The 17,780-nt window shown below is 45.3% G+C and overlaps 1 protein-coding gene across 2 annotated transcripts in view; it reads right to left on the reverse strand.

Moving 5' to 3' along the window:
- Positions 1-235: 235 nt before the first annotated feature.
- Positions 236-17,780, reverse strand: part of TSNARE1 (t-SNARE domain containing 1) — a 276,668-nt gene continuing 259,123 nt past the window's right edge. Inside the window, exons 10-11 of one of the 2 annotated variants that reach the window (XM_033155931.1) lie at positions 10,375-10,489; positions 236-569 (exon numbers count right to left, since the gene is read on the reverse strand). In XM_033155931.1, the coding sequence (XP_033011822.1) occupies positions 10,394-10,489 (96 nt within the window). In that variant the 3' untranslated portion in view covers positions 236-569; positions 10,375-10,393. Of the gene's footprint in view, positions 613-10,374; positions 10,490-17,780 lie in introns of both variants that reach the window. The other variant, XM_033155930.1, reaches the window with a different exon arrangement.

The following is a 17,780-nucleotide window of genomic DNA, read 5'->3' on the forward strand; positions in this document are numbered from 1 at the left end:
CAAGAATATACAAATCTCAACCATATTGTAATTATTTTAAGGTAAGAAAGAGAAAGAGAGAAACCCCACCACCCTCCTACCTCATAAGGGATTATGGAGGAAAGTACATCCCTTCTAGTTCACCCACAAAAAGCCCCAGGACCTATTTGTCTGCAATTTGGCAGGCTAGATCTATTCGGGGGATGGGTGTTGGGTGCTCTGTGCCTGTACATTTCACACGCTTTGGCCAAAAGGGGAAAAGTCATAGCCATTTTTTTTATTTTTCCCATTATATTGAGTGGGTAATACAGAGCTTCATTTTATACAGAGTGGAACGAAAGGGAAGCATAGACAGAAACAGAGAGAACACATAACAATTCAGAAACAGATAATATATATTTTTAAATGCACAGATACATATACATTAATCCCCTTAGTAAATGTGCCTCCCCGCCCCCAATTGGTGGCGTTCAAGGCTGCAGTCTCTTCTCAAGTACAAGCTGCATTACTTTGGATCTACACCGAGCTGCGAAACATTGCTTGAATAACTGCATAGATTTGCGGTGATCCTGCTGCAGAATGGACATTATCTGTGGATATATTTTGTGCATTCCAAGCTGGCATGCCTGTGGGCTTAAAGAGTAAAATGCAAAAAGGAAAAAAGAAAAAGGAGAAGAAGTTAGAATTAAAATGCTAATACGAATACAACCCTCAGTAAGCTAACGGAATATCAACGCTGTCTTAAAGCTGACTTCATTAACTTGGTGCCCTTCCCCTGTGCCCAAAGCTGGAGGGGCTATTTGCTGATAAGAAAACTCCCACCGATTTAGAGACACAGCTGACAGGCATATGCTAATACCCAAAGTGGCGGGTGGCCTTCGCAGCGGGGTTTTGACAGGATAAAGGCTTTAGAGAGTGTCAGATCAGGATCCACTCATTGGGCTAGCTGGATGTCAAGGAGTGGCAAAAGAAAAAATAAGCAGGCTGCAAGTTATTTAACCAGGCCTGGAACTGCAACGAGGAATGAAACATTAAGGTTCATTTCTTCTTCTTCTTCTTCTTCTTCTTCTTCTTCTTCTTCTTCTTCTTCTTCTTCTTCTTCTTCTTCTTCTTCTAAAAGTAGTTTGGGAGACTGTGGAAACACGTAATAAAACTAAGCTCTTTCGGCTAGGTTTGGAGTTTCACAAATTCATGAAGGATAAGACTAGCAATGGCTACTTGTCAAGATGGTTGTATAGGACCTCCAGGAAAAGAAAGACCATCTGTCTGAATGCCAGTTGGTTAGAACGTGGTGCTGATAATGCCAAGGTTGCAGGTTCGATCCCCCTATGGGACACCTGCATATTCCTGCATTTGCAGGGAGCTGGACTAGATGATCCTCAGGGTCCCGATTCTATGATTCTATGGAAGTTGCTGGAAATCACAAGTCGGGAGAGTGGCATTGCACTCAGGCCATGCTTGCGGGCTTCCCATTGGGGCATGTGGTTGGCTACTGTACAAACAGGATGCTGGACTAGATGGGCCTCTGGTGCGATCCAGCAAAGTGCTTTTTGCATTCTTATGTTCTTGCAGACAGCAGGTGTCTGAGCTGTACCACTGCACAACACAACTGAATGTTCTTCCGTGCACATATTCAACCCCTGGCTAATTTTAACAGGAGTTTATACTCCCAGCTGCCAATAATGCTTTTCCCAGGAGCAAATAAATTGGACAGAGTTAGGCAGAAAGTAGGTACAGGATCGTTGTCTGCACCAGCAGAAACAAAATTATCTCTGTCTGGGAACAAACCTGCCAAATTTCTGCAACATCTCTGCTCACGTGGAGATTTCATTTGGATCAGGGGTAAAGGGAATGTCTTTGCAGTCTACCGTTGCAATAAATTTAACGTGAGCGAGGGATCCCTCAGGTTCTTAAAAAGTCAATGAAAACACACCCCGTCATTGCTAAACTGATCGTGGCTCACTTATGCCAAACTGTACTTCATTTCCTGCAGTGCAAAAACATTGAAAAGCCCCAGTGCATGATACGTATGAATCATGCGAAGGGAGTAAGCACATGCAGCACGCACACAAAGGAGACTTGCACACTATCGCAAAAGATAATTGCTCTGTGGCAATCATTTAGAAACAGTGCATTTTATACGGAGTGATGCATCTGCTTATTTGAAGGGTTCTTGTCAAACCAACTGGCAGACATTCAAGAGAATCCCAGAAACACACACAGAGAGACACGCACACAAGCCATAGGCTTGGTCTGTCAGTTCTTAGTCATTCAACCTCACGAAAGCGATCATGAAAGGAAGGCTTTCTTCTTCATCATCTCAAAGGCACAGCAGCCTACAAATTTACGCACACATATAATTTGGCGAGAGGCCATTAGAGGATATGCTTTGCCCATCCCACGTACAATTCCTGACTTCTTGGCAAAAAGGGACCTCTGATGGGGAACACGTGGGGGCCCCTAGTTGATGCTGGACTTCAGCATCCATCAACACTAGTCAGCATGACCTGTGGTTAGAAATGATAGGAGTTGGGAGGCCATCATATCTGGGGGACATTCAGCCTGCAGAAGAAGAAGAAGACCAAAAGCTGACATGATAGCCATCTTCAAATATCTGAAGGACTGTCATTTGGAAGATGGAGCAAGATTGCTTTCTGCTGCTCCAGAGGGTAGAACCCAAAGCAAGAGATTCAAATTACAAGAAAGGAGATTCTGACTAAACATTGGGAATAACTTTCTCACAGTAGGAGTTGTTAGACAGTGGGATGGACTCCCATGGAAGGTGATGGACCTTCACTGGAAGTTTTTAAAGAGAGGTAGGATGGCTATCTTGACAGGGATTCTTTAGCTGTGACTCTTGCATTGAAGGGGTTGGACTAGATTACCCATGGGGTCTCTTCCAACTCTCTGATTCTGTGATCACAGAATTTCCCAACTCATGGTGCAGAGTTTATAGTCAACTCAAAGCAAAATGGGCCATACCATATGGCAGTAATCCATGAATGGAATGGGCCGTTGTTATGGGGGGCCCTAGACGTTGAAAACCTTGCATAGGTGGGGGGAGAGAAATAAACTGTGAGGAACTCGATCACTCACAGCCGATAAATAAATCAACATTTTAAAATACATATTCCTTGTGTCGTCCAGAAAAGTAGAGGTGAGCGGATTAAACAGATCTAAAAGAGGCCAGTTAAGTGCGTTGAAATGTCAATAAAACATGTAAAGTGCAACAGATATACAGAGGAGGGAAAGTAAGTACTAATTGGCTTTTTTTGCTACCTGTTTTATGAGTATGTATTAGGAAAAAAATGAACTCCCTCCCTCCAGCAGGATTTAGGAATGGAGAGGTAAAAGCTAACACAGCAATTCCCTCGGAGCGTTTCACTCTTGCAAACAGAAATGCATCTGGAGTCAAAGGGCAGGTTGTGGATATTGTGCTTATTTGTTATTCGGAGAAATATCTTTAATATTGTAACGAGGCAAAAAAAGAGAGAGTGGAAGAATAGAAAATGGTAAATGCTGCTATTCTCTCTCTCTCCCCCACCCCCCCAGGTCATCTCTGTTCTGCGTGCTGAGTCTCCAGATGCTAGATATTTCCCAGGGGAACATGGCTGCAACATCCATCGCTGTGTCGCTCTGTGAACTCAGCATCTCAGGAGGATATTTCATCTGTGGCGATGGTGACAGGTAAATGATCAGGGTGATGGTGATACCCTGTCACTACAATGAGCTTAATTCTATTGTTGGGAGGATGTGGGACTTTGGCATTTCAGAGGAATTTAGAGTCCTCTTTTCCTCCCCAGTGTGTGTAGTAGTGGTTAAGAGCGGTGGACTTGTAATCTGGTGAACTGGGTTCGATTCCCTGATCCTCCATATGCAGCTGCTGGGTGACCTTGGGCTAGTCACACTTCTTGGAGGTCTCTCCGCCCCACTCACAGAGTGTTTGTTGTGGGGGAGGAAGGGAAAGGAGAATGTTAGCTGCTTTGAGACTCCTGCAGGTAGATAAAGCGGGATATCAAATCCAAATTCTTCTTCTTCTTCTTCTTCTTCTTCTTCTTCTTCTTCTTCTTCTTCTTCTTCTTCTTCTTCTTCTTCTTCTTCTTCTTCCCCTTCTACTGTTTCTCTCTGTGGTCCACTCCTCCCAGCACAGGGATGGCTAAGACAGTCTGAAGGCTTCATCCCAATCTCCAGCCCTACTGAATTTTAATTATGATGTCATATCCTCCAACGTTCCTTAGATGAAAACAGGGACATTCTGTTCTACATCGGTACCACTGGCCAGAGCGTTTCCTCCTGGCCAAGCACCAAAGTTATTAGAGGAAACACACAAAACTGCAGCATTTTCGGCACAGAAATCTTTGAATTTATGTACTGCATTTAGGGAAGTCTGAGGGGAAAAGAAATCCCCAAATCAATAAATACTACTAACTGTGTTTGTGTGGAGACTATGCAATGCCGCCATGCACTTATGAGTGTTTTGGAAGCATGAGAACTTTGAAAAACCATTATTGTTGTGATTGTGCAGGTATATGATATGGGGTGAACTCCTCTATTGTCTACCGAGACAGGTAGTTTCCAGCATCAGTTACACACACACACACACACACACACACACACTTTTTTAAGTGTCTTTCAGGTGCAGCTCCCAGCTTATATATTTGATTCCACCATAGGTAGGATCGCATTACAATCACACCGAGATTGCTTTCGTGCAGCGCTTTAAAACAAGCACGCATTGGAAATGTGGGTGGCAGACATGGTGGAGAGAGATGTCTGGAAGAAATGGAAAGGTTCGGGAAACTGCACGTGCTGTTTTCTTTGAAATGTGGATTTATAAGTGAAATGAAATAATCAATGGAAAATTCCCCAATGCACTGGTTCCATTTCGAAATGGAGGCTATGTAATTTGCAAGTCCAAAATCTGGGTGGAAATTCAAATGAGGAGCATGGAAGAAGCACCTCCTCGAGGAATTTTGGACTGTGGTTTGTCCCCAGGGTAGAACTGGCAGAAGCAGTTGATAAAAAATGGCAGCCCTATGCTTAACTTTTCGAAATCCTTTGCCTTAACATGATTCAGGCAAAGTCCTTACAGAGTGGAGAGTGGAGTTTAAAGGACTATATGCAAATGAATAAATAAGGGGAGACAAATGGAACCAATTCTGCATCCCCTAAATGCAGTTCTCATTGGAAATTCTGCATTTCAAAGGGCTCACAACGAGAGTGACCTCAAACGTAACGCAGGGACTTGAGAGAATCCCAGAGACGATTTTTTTTTGCAATGGCTGTGCACTGTTTGGAAAAAAGATGCACTGAGAAATAGAGAAGATTAAAAAGAAATGAACACAATATGAGATTTTGGGAAATTGTATTGGGGGGGGGGAATGGTTCGTAGGTCCATGGAGGCCTAGAGAGGACAGGATTCCATAGGCAGCTTAGCAATGTGGCCATGCCAGTGGGCTGCTTTTGCCCAATGACTGGCACCTGGTAAATAGGATAAAGTCCCAGAGGCTCTGGAGGGGAAAATAGTCCTGCAATCTGGCCTGCTCTCTCAACCACTAGCCGGTGTATGACGTGGTGGTAAAAACAGAGAGCCAATAAGCAAAAGTGTCCCCATGACATCAATTTGGGAAGAAAGAGCAATTCCACGGAAGAGTGCTGGCCGTGTTTTGCCCTTATTTACAGCGTTCGTTAGGCTGAGTTATTGCTTCATTCAACGTTTCTTCATAGATGGGAACTGCTGTGGCTGCAACAACCTTTCCCCAGTAGTTCTCTGGAAAGGCCAGAGGGGAGGTGCCAGAAACATGCACCCCGAAGCCAGGAACCGGGTTCCCCATCTTTCCATAGGAAGCATACAAGAGGCAGCATTAAAAGCAGGTCTGGAGAGCAGAGACTTGCCCCAAAGACATAACATTTTCAAGCAGGGAATTCATTGTAGAAAGCATTGCGAACCCCACCCTTCACAAGCACTTTTATGCATTCTTTGGAGGTATTTCTTCCAAGTACAGGAATCACCACATTGCATTATATGAGCCAATCTACCTTATGTCGGTCGGACGACTGGACCATCTAACCCAGGGATGGTAAACCTCAGGCCAGGGAGATGAATGCAGTCCTCCATGTCCCTGAGACTCTATCCATATCACACCACTTGAGAAGATGAACAACCTTCTCAAGCATCCCTGAGGCCCCTTCAAGCATCAGTTTTGAAGGTGCAAATGAGAACACCTTCCCCCAGTGTGGATGTGAACACTGGGCAAAAATCCCCAGTGCCAGTCTGAAAATGGTTCTTATTCCCGTCCGGCGGCTGACGCCATTATGGGTGGTCGTGGGTTGCTTCGGCTGCGAAGCACCCAGCTCATCCCGGGGGTTAGGAGCCCTGCAGCCGCATAGCGGGGCTCCGGTTGGGGTGCGGGAAGAGCGTCCCGTGCCCTGGGCTCCCCGGCTGTGCCCGTTGTGGCTCCGAACCCTTCCCCCGCGCCCCCTGTAAAGGGGGAGTGGGGGTGAAGGGACTACGGAGCCGGGCTTTAGGGGACATGCCCCAACCGGGATGAAAATGCGGCGGCAAAGCCTGTGATGAGCGTCTAAGTTCTACCTGTCATTAAGGAGCTGATAAGAACCCAGAGGCTGTGAGTAATTGATTGACTCTTTGTATTCCTGGAACGCTCTGGGGGAAAGAAGAAAGGCAGCCCGCCTCCCTCCCTTCGAGTGGTGAAAGAGATTAACCCTTTAAGTGACTGCTGCTACAACAATCATAGAAAGTACTTGGAAGTTAAAAACTGAGTCTGTTGAGATCTCCCTTCGGGGGTTAACTGGGGAAAAAATATCTCCGTTTGAAGCTTTGGTCTTTACACTCCGGCTTCGGAGAAATGGCGGCGACTTGGTATGTCGTGGGAAAAATTGAGACAAAGGAAGGAAGAGACAGAAACTGAAATCTGATACTCACCCTCTCTCTCAAAATGCTGGACTTTGTGATCGCACTGGCATCGAACTCTGGTTTAAGGTATGAGGAAATGCTCACTATTTTGCAGATGGAATTGCTTAATCGGAAACTACAGGTCTTGAGTGGAATTATTCATAAAAAAGATGTACTTTCCACAGAGGAGGCTTTTCGAAAGTTCTACACAATGGAAACAAACTTTTGCAAAGAGCTGGGAGAGGTGTTTGAAGGATGGTCTGAGATGGCTGGGCAACTCCGAATGGAAGGGGGGCCGGTTTCTGGGGGTGGCAGCCCTGGAACGGGAAAATTTACAATATCCAGACCCCGAGGTGGCAGCTCGGGGGCAAGGGACATGGAATTAAGATTTTTACAAGAAGAAGGAGCCAAAGAATCGGATGAGCCCAGATTGGAGATGAGGAACGCCCTGAGGCTCGATGCTGGGTTTGTTGTGGACGCTGCCTGGATCTGTGGACACTCAGAGGAAGACAATGGGAGATTTGGCTATGGAGAAAGACAGAAAAAGACAATGGACAGAGGAGGAGTGGGTTGAGGTATTAAATGTATAATCTAAATGGTCTGCCATGGCATCCGAAATCCGAGTGTGAAGTCTGTTAATTATAAGATTATTTTAAATAAGCAAGGAGATATTGAATTTTAAGTTAAAAGCAGCATGATAAAGGACAGAAGAAATAAGTTTAGCTATAAGAATATTTGGTTATGATTTAGGTTGTAATGCTAAGATGGAGATAAGTAGGTTTGTTTTTTTTAAGTAAAGTTAAAAAAAATTTATAGAGAAAAGTTGTTAAGGAAATAGTATATTGAATTAAAATCGAAGGTGAAAAGGCGGGGGAAGTCAAACGTCAAGATTCGGAACTAGAATTTTTTTTTGTGTGTAAGGTATATAAACAAGAAGAAGAATCCTGACTTTATGTGTATTTGTATTTGTTTTTTGTATTTGTAGGTGTGGGGTTAGGTTTGTGTTATATTATGAAAATGCTAATAAAATTCTGTTAAAAAAAATATGAAAATGGTTCTTATTCCCATCTTGGAAACCCGGTGGGCAAGTAAGGTAGCCCCCTTTCAGACTAACATCAAGGTCAGAGCATCTGCCTTGCACACACAGTTTCATCAGTGGGACAAGGCTGACCTCACATATTCCAACTTGCCCCTGCAATTATTTAGCCTGGACAACTCAAGGTGCTCAAGCTGGTACTGAAAATATCCTACAGTAGGGTACAAGGTGGACCAAAAGAAATACTGTAAATACACCAGCGTTACGTCAATTATGGCTGCCCATCCAAATTGAGAGAAGTATAGTAGTCATCAGTATACACTGAAAAATCAACTCTCAAATCCTTGGTTAGTTCTCTACTCTGAGGATAAGGGAGATGGATCAAACATCTCTAGGAGTTTCTCCAAATCTCTCTTCTTGCTCTTCAAAGCTGCTCCAGGGAAGGAAATGACATACTTATAGAAAGGGCTTTGCAAAGGAGCAGCAAGGGTCTCTCAGTACGAGACACAGCTGGCTCCTCTGTGCTCACTGAGCCGAAGAATCAGTGGTGCATTTTCTGCTTTAGAAACTTGGGAGGATGACAGCTGGCTCAGCTGTATTTCAGAGAAATTATTTCTAAGGAGAGGAAAACTCTGTGGGAACTTACTTCACCTTGACATTGAAGACAGTAAGTTCCATTTTGATTCTGTGCACATTGGTTATGGATGGAGGAGTCTGGACCCCATGCCAGGGTGGGTGAGGGCTGGCAGAAATGCTGGGCAAAGCCATGGGACACTGAGCCAGGAGACGTTTTGAGGCAATCAGTAGCAACAAGGAGCCAAAAGCAAACACTAGACGACAACAGTGAGCAATTTAAAGGCAGCAATAGCTGGCCATCAGCACCAGAAGGTTCAGGACCAAGGACAGCTCCCAAGAATCATGGATGTTGCTCCAATAAGAGTCAGAGCCTGCCAGAACCCATTCATATAAGGTCAGACTGATAAATAAGTGTGCATGCACACGAAAGCTCATACCAAGAACAAACTTAGTTGGTCTCTAAGGTGCTACTGGAAGGAATTTTTTATTTTATTTTGTTTTTACACATAGGGAAGGCTGCCTGCCCCCAGTAAGAGTCAGAATGTTCATGTAGAACAGAGGGCACCACACATTTTGAGCCCCAGGGCATAACTGGAACTTTGAGAAAGTGTTGTGGGCACCAGTCACAAAATAGCTGTCATGGGGGTATGGCGTAACACAAAATGGCTTCCATGGGGGCCTGGTGTAAAGGCTGCCACATCTTTAAAAAAAACCACAGAGCAAGAAACAGGAAACAAAATGGTGTGATCATATCCAACCCATACCACACATCATAGGGAACATGATGTCTCTATTAGTCTCTGCTGTGGTCTCCCACAGAGAAAGGTTCTTGGCACCTTTCCTGTGTTCAGAAGAGATGGATGGGTGACCAACACTGACACCTAATGAAAGGTGGGCATGGTTAACAGAACATGTGTTTAATGTGGGAAAAGCTATGCCTATGCAAAGAGGAACTGAGCAAGAAGAGGAAACAGTCGGTGATGCATTGATAATTTTTGAAGGACTATTGACCAAAACCTTTTGCCATAGGTGGTCCTGGTAGGCACCACATTGGGAATCCCTGCTTTAGACTCTTGATTGTGTGGCCTCTAGATGCGCCTTCAACAAAAGGCAGATACACAACCACTGACCCTTGGGCTAAAACTGCTTTAAACAGGAGGGCCATTTTGGTAGGATTGACTATAGCCTTTTACTATACTAAGTTAAATACTCCCTACCAGACACACACCTACGATCCTACAAATTTAATTAAGCAGATGCCCAGGTGTCCTGCTCCTTCCTCTGCAGCAGGGGTGGCTAACCTGGTGCCCTCCAAATGCCATTGGACTCCCAACTCCCTTTAGCTCTAGCCAGGATGGCTAATGGCCAGATCTGATGGGATTTGTAGTACAAGAACTTTGGGAGAGCCACAGGTCACCCACCGCTGCTCTACAAGCAAAAGGAGAAGAGCAACTAGAGTGATATTGTGATATGCTGGGGGTATTGAATGACCTTTCAATGCTAACTGTGCTTAAATGCATTTCATGTAATATATCCTGGGTGCTGCATGTCACAGCCTTCACCAACCTGGTGCCCTCCAGATTTCTTGGATTACAACTCCCATCGACCCCAGTCAACTGGCTGCTGAAGGTGGTATAGGAATTGGCTAGAAATGTCAGAAATACCAAAAATTCCACCCACTTTGGTGAATGAAGCCGGACAGCACAGCTGCAATACATTCCATCTTACCTTCTAAGAGTGCTTTTGACCTACCCAAGTTGCTTCCGCACTAACCAAAAGTTGTTGCTCTTGCCTACAAAGAGCTCCCTTGAGCCACCTGGTTTTCTTAGCTTCTACACCCACCCTATGAAATGCCATGAGAAGAGCCTACCTGGGAAAACCCGGAGGGTTTAATTCTTGACCGTAACGGAGATGATTATGATGATGACCAGAAGAACTGCCAGGACGGCGGATATGACACAGCACTTGATCCTCCTGGCTCGTCGCTGAAACAGATAAAGGAAAGAAACCGGGATGAATGCATCATCCTCACGTGGTAGGACTGGCTGATCACTATGGGGCATCGGGTGATGCTTTTGGAGTCAACTGCAACTGGGAGCTGCTTTGCACATTCAGATAAGTGAGTGTATCATGGGTGAGGTACTTGGAAACCATGTATCTTGATTTGTGTGTATAGGGCATCCCCACCAGCTTCAGCCAGTGGCCCATCTAGACAGGCGCAACCTAACTACTGCTGTCTATGTTCTGGTAACCTCTAGGTTCAATTACTGCAACACGTTTTATGTCGGGCTGCCTCAGCTACTGCAGAATTCAGTGGCCAGGTTGCTCACTGGGGCAAGATTTTTTGAACTTATTGCACCAATCCTGGCCTGACTGCACTGGCTTCCCATTCTGTTTCCGGGCCCAATTCAAAGTGCTGGTTTTGACCTATAAAGCCTGAAATGGCCCAGGACTGCAATATCCGAAGCAGTGGTGTAGCAAGGTGGGGGCGATGAGTGCGTTCCGCCCCCTGTTCCAACCTGGCGGGGGTGACACTCTGGGCACCTCCCGTGATGCCCAAGCCGAGCCCCACCACCCGGTAAAAAGCTCGTACCGACAGCTTGCTTGCAAACCTGCTTGGAGCGCACTTTCCTTTTTCTTGCAGGAGCGGAGGTGAGGGGTGGGCCAGGGAGGGGCGTCAGCCCGGGCTGCTCTTCCTCTCCCCCCCCCGCCACCACTGAAGCTGCCGCCAGCAAAAGCGGAGCGCGCTGGCGGCGGCTTTGGCATGGGGGGGGGAGACAAAGAGCGGCAAGCAGGTTTGCTCGGGGTTTGTCGGTGGCACGGGCCGCTCCCTAGTGTGCTTGCGCATTGCGACGCATGTGTCATACACAGCAATGCTGCGCATGCGCGCTACGGAGCAACACCCCGCCCCCGGGTGCCCCCGGGTTTGCCGCCCCGGGTAGCCAATCGGCTTCTTCCACCAGTGACCCGAAGGACCACCTCTCTCCATATGAACCTGAGATCATCATCTGAAGCTTTTCTTTGTGTGCCTCCTTCACAAGAGGTATAGAGGGCGGCATCAGTAAAACGAACCTTTTCGGTGGTGGCTCCCCGTTTGTGGAATGCTCTCCCCAGGGAGATTTGCCTGGCGTCTTCATTATGTACCTTTAGGCGCCAGGCAAAAATGTTCCTCTTTGACCAGGCCTTGGGCTGATTGACATACATCGACTTTTTAAAAATGTGTTGTGGAAGGGGAGACAATTGAGTTGTCTTTGTTTTTGTTTTTATTATGTATTTTGTTTTGTTGTTTTTTGCATTGCAATCCTTTGTTGTGAACTCCCCTGAAATCCATGTGTAATCCAGATTTAATCAATAAAAACAAAACAGAAAAACAAACAAACAAACAAACAAGAGCCATAGCTCAGTGGCAGAGCATCTTTCTTTGCATTCAGAACACCCCAGATTTAATCCACTGCATCTCCACGCAGGACTGGGAGAATACCCTGTCTAAATCACAGAAAGTCACTAGCAGACAATACATAGCTATATGGACCCATGGTCTGGGTCAGTATGAAGCAGGTTCGTGTGTTCCTTTGAACATTGTCCTGAAGCAGAAAATGAGACTCAGACATCCCTGAAGGACCAGGTGTGCAGCCTGGGAGTCATTTTGGACTCACAGCTGTCCATGGAGGCACAGGTTAATTCTGTGTCCAGGGCAGCTGTCTACCAGCTCCATCTGGTACGCAGGCTGAGACCCTACCTGCCCGCAGACTGTCTTGCCAGAGTGGTGCATGCTCTAGCTATCTCCCGCTTGGACAACTGCAATGTACTCTATGTGGGGCTCCCTTTGAAGGTGACTCGGAAACTACAACTAATCCAGAATGCGGCAGCTAGACTGGTGACTGGGAGTGGCTGCCGAGACCACATAACACTGGTCCTGAAAGACCTACATTGGTTCCCAGTACGTTTCCGAGCACAATTCAAAGTGTTGGTGCTGACCTTGAAAGCCCTAAACGGCCTTGGCCCAGTATACCTGAAGGAGCGTCTCCACCCCCATCATTCAGCCCGGACACTGAGGTCCAGTGCCGAGGGTCATCTGGTGGTTCCCTCACTGTGAGAGGCGAGGTTACACAGAACCAGGCAGAGGGCCTTCTCGGCAGTGACGTCCTCCCTGTGGAATGCCCTTCCATCAGATGTCAAGGAAATAAACAACTATCTGACTTTTAGATTACATCTGAAGGCAACCCTGTATTGGGATTTTTTTTAATGTCTAATGTTTTACAACAATTTTTTATGTGCTGCAAGCCGCCTGGAGTGGCTGGGGAAACCAGATGGGCAGGGTATTAATAATAATAATAATAATAATAATAATAATAATAATAATAATAATCCCATGTAACCACATTTGTTTCTCGATCACCCTACCATAGCTGTCAACTTTCCATTTTTTGTGGGAAATTCCCTTATTCCAGTGCCATTTCCCAATGCAAAAAAAGGAAGGTTGACAGCTATGCACCCTACAATCCCAGCAACAAACAGCAGCTAAAGTTTGTGCAATCTGCTGTAATAAATGCTATTAATAGCCACAGCAACCTGCACCTACAGCTGTGCCCTGTGTTGCTGCTTGTGGGTTCTGACTGTCTGTTAAATGCAGGCGAAAGGAATAAAGTCTTCAGAACGAGCCAATTCCCCTTTGTTTATTGTTGCCCGATCTTCCGTACTAACTGAACTTCCGCTCTCCTTTGATCAAATCTGTTGTTCGTGCAGTTCCCATGCATTTCTGGTAAAGGGGGCAAGAAGTCCATGCTACTAAGAGAGAACCGGGCAAAGTGACCTTTTAAAAGATGTACAAATTATAATGCATTGCCCGAACCCGGCAACCTTTAAGGCAAGAACTTCCTTAAAATGTATTTGCTGTGAAACATCGCTGCTTTGACAGTGCAGCCCGGAAAGGCCAATTGTATCATTAACCACTTGGGGTGTGTGTGTGTGTCTGGTGGAGAGGAGTTATTTAAATTGTGACCGAGTTGCCATGTTCCTTAACAGGATGTTCAGGAAGATCCAGGGTCTTCTTGTTTGGCAAAACATCTTGCAGCTAATCAGTTCTCCTTCTCCTTCCTGGTTTTTGTCACATGGGTGATTCCAGCCATCTGGGTATCTTGCAAGGACAAAGATGGCATCATGACATGGGTTAGCCATTCCCACCTGAGCATGTGAATTAATCACTGGGGGGGGGGGGGCAAATAAAGCCAGGATAGAGTGAGATATGGTTTAATGAACAATGCCGGCCAGTCAAGGAACATGAAATGGATGAAACTGTTACTAAATTATATAGATAATTAAATAATAATAATAATAATAATAATAATAATAATAATAATAATAATTTTTATTTCTACCCGCTCTTCCCAATCCAAAGACCAGGCTCAGGACGGCTAACAACAGATATAAGACAATGCTTAAAACAACTTAAAAAACAGCATAAAAAAACAAACATCAGTGGGATCCCCAGGGCTAACTGGCCAGGTTAGTTATGCTAGGCCAGTAGGGAGACCAGGGAGGAATTTTAATGTAGGGACCCAGAAGGGTTTCTTCAGAAAAAAGGGAAGGGGAAAAGGAACAGGGGATCAGGCTAGATTAAAGGCCAGGCAGAATAACTCTGTCTTACAGGCCCTGCGGAAGGAGGTCAGGTCCTGCAGGGCCCTAGTCCCGTGGGACAGAGTATTCCACGAGGTCGGAGCCAACACTGAAAAAGCCCTGGCCCTTGTGGAGGATAATCTGGCTTCTGTTGGGCCCAGGACCCTTAGGCTATTGTTATTTGTGGACCTTAAGGTCCTCTGTGGGGCATACCAGGAGAGGCAGTCCCGTAAGATGAGTTGTCTTCATTCACTCCTTAATTTTGTCAAGTTAGATCTCCCCCCCCCTCCCCACACGTTGCATGGCAATGGCTCAGATAAATGTTTCCTGCGTTCTTATCTCATTTTATCATCAACAATCCAAGAGACATGCTAGGTCGTGAGATCATGACCCAAGCAAGGCTACCTAAAAAGGAGGGGGATTCAGGGGGTGAGAACCTAAATCAGGAGGCTTATACAAATGTGAGTCCATGGTCCTACAATCACTTCCCTGCCCATCCGAAGCTTTCAAGGCTATTCCAGCACACGTGAAATGATAATTATTTTATTTATTTAATATAGTTGCACATGCTTTAAGCTTAAACATGGAAAAGAAACTAGGTATGCTGCTGATAAGACTAAAGATGGGTTTAATCCTGCAACTCAACTTCCAATGGAAGTCACACAATAGCCATGTCAGAGAACTGTGGAGTTGGAAGGGACCACAAGAGTCATCTAGTCCAACCCTCCTGCTATGCAGGAATTTTCTGCCCAATGAGGGGCTTGAACCCACAATCCTGAGATGAAGGGTCTCATGCTCTACCAAGGTATTGTAAAATAATATCTTGGCTGTTTCATCCTCCAGCCAATGTTTTCTGCCACCCTAGGACTTCACCATCTCTCATCCAACCAGAGTCCTCAAAAACACTTACTCAACCCAGTTTTTTTATAGTTTTTTTACTGTACATGCAGAGCCCTCCTTGTACCTTATCTGGAGTTGTTTGTCACTCTCACATTTGGCTGTTATGTTTTTCCTTAACCAGTTTTGTGGTCAAGCTGCATAGTTAGACTGCCTCACAGATAACAGGTTTTACAGAGTTTCTACCTCATAGCAGAGTGATTAGAATTCAGCAGATGCTGCCTTAATCCTAAACCAATGATATTTTGCAGATAACAAACTTAGCAGGAGCCCAATAAATAATACAAGGAGAAATAAAACAGAGAAGTTTGTCTTTCTTAGGTCAGGAGACAAACTCCTTCAAAACCAATTTTCCTACCAATTCCTCCAGCTGTCAAATGTCTTCCTCACTAACTACTAACTCCCAAACTCAAACTGCCAGCCAATCAGAGCCAGCTGTCAATATCAAAATTAACCCTTTGAGACACACCCTAAGCGATCCGAGCCCCCCACTCCAGTGCCAAGTAACATGGATACATTAATGCTCCCAAGGGGCCAGTGGTTATTTGTGAAATGCAAGAATTGCCAGATTGTTCCTACCATTTAACTTCCTAGATTCTTTAGGCCTCGGGGTGATCTCAGGATACTGGCAATTAAGTTCCAAGCCTGTAAACTACTTGAAGAGGAAAACTTTTCCTTCTTCATCTGAACTTCGCTTATCCACTTACGTGAAGGGGGGGGGAGGAAATGAGGACAGACCAACCCAAAGTGATTACCAAAATAAGCGGATTACAGCTGAAGAGAAGTTCTAATGACATAAAGAAGCCAGCGCTAAATGATGATCTTTTTCTTTTTCAAGTTTAAGTACAAGGGATGTGACAACCCAACGGAATGCATGTGATACATAACATAAGATTTCTCACGTGGAATCCAGATTTATATATAAGTAGCTGTCAGGACTTCTAGAAGAGAGAGATAGGGAAGGTGTCGCCTCTGCTAAGCTGCTGAGCAGGACACCAATCATGGCTCTGTGGCCAGTTTTATAATCTGTAGAAACAAGTTGATGTGTTTGAGGGGTGGGAGGCAGAAGTGGAGGGACATTTGCACTGTGATACTTTGGTGCTGAAGGAGACTCTTGAGTGTCCCATGGACTGCAAGAAGATCAAACCTATCCATTCTGAAGGAAATCAGTCTTGAATGCTCACTGGAAGGGCAGATATTGAAGCTGAGGCTCCAAGACTTTGGCCACCTCATGAGAAGAAGAGACTCCATGGAAAAGACCCTGATGTTGGGAAAGATGGAGGGCACAAGGAGAAGGGGACGACAAGAGGAAGAGATGGTTGGACAGTGTTCTCGAAGCTACCAACATGAGTCTGACCAAACTGCAGGAGGCAGTGGAAGACAGGAGTGCCTGGTGTGCTCTGGTCCATGGGGTCACGAAGAATCGGACATGACTGAACAACAACAACAAAAATAAAAAGGAAGGCACAAAAACAGGGTGACGTCAAGTGGGGAAGAATGCCTTTCTATGCAGACAAACATCTACTCCAAAATAAAAAATTCTTTCCAGTAGCACCTTAGAGACCAACTGAGTTTGTTCTTGGTATGAGCTTTTGTGTGCATGCACATGCATACTTCTTCAGATACAGTACACTGAAACAGAAGTCACCAGAACCTTAAATATAGTGAGGGAGTGGGGAGGGGTATTACTCAGAAGGGTGGTGGGAATGGGTGATCAGCTGATATTTAAAGGGTGATATTTAAAGATCTGGTGACTTCTGTTTCAGTGTATCTGAAGAAGTGTGCATGCACACAAAAGCTCATACCAAGAACAAACTCAGTTGGTCTCTAAGGTGCTACTGGAAAGAATTTTTTATTTTGTTTTGACTATGGCAGACCAACATGGCTACCCACCTGTAACTACATCTGCTACAAACAACATCATGCCTGCTTACCCGTGAGCAACCCAAGCCACACCTGACAGAATGGGACGTCACTATTTTCATTGGGTTTGACCAAACAGCAGGAGGCAGTGGAAGACAAGAGTGCCTGCCGTGCTCTGGTCCATGGGGTCACAAAGAGTCAGACACGACTAAATGACTAAACACCAACAACTGGCTCCGCAAACTAACTAAAGCCTAAATTATAGTTTCCAGATGGGACTGAGTAATAAATCAAAGGTGGGATATGAACCCAGCTCTCTTGGTGCTGTTGCTTCTTTCTGCTAGCTGGATTTTCTTCCTTGTGGAAAACTTTCACTCAATCCACACCCTCAGTATGGAGATTGAGGTTCCACAACCCCAACCTCTCTCACCACCAAAGGAACACAAGAGTATAATAAAGAGATGGGTGACGCTGATACAAAACCCCACACATACACCAAACTTGGCCTCTCCAGATGTTTTGGGACTACAACTCCCATCATCCCTGACCACTGGTCCTGTTAGCTAGGAATGATGGGAGTTGTGGGCCAAAAACATCTGGAGGGCAGAGTTTGCCTATGCCTGCACTAATGTCTTAACAAATGATAATGATCTGTAGAAAATGTAACTTGAAAAAAGAGACATTGCACATATAGTGGTACCTTGGGTTAAAAACTTAATTCGTTCTGGAGGTCCATTCTTAACCTGAAATTGTTCTTAACCTGAAATTGTTCTTAACCCGAGGTACCACTTTAGCTAATGGGACCTCCTGCTGCTGCCGCTGAGCAATTTCTGTTCTCATTCTGAAGTAAAGTTCTTAACCTGAGATACTATTTCTGGGTTAGCGGAGTCAGTAACCTGA

This window comes from Lacerta agilis, chromosome 7 (genome assembly GCF_009819535.1).
Source record: "Lacerta agilis isolate rLacAgi1 chromosome 7, rLacAgi1.pri, whole genome shotgun sequence".
NCBI classification, from domain to species: Eukaryota; Metazoa; Chordata; class Lepidosauria; order Squamata; family Lacertidae; genus Lacerta; species Lacerta agilis.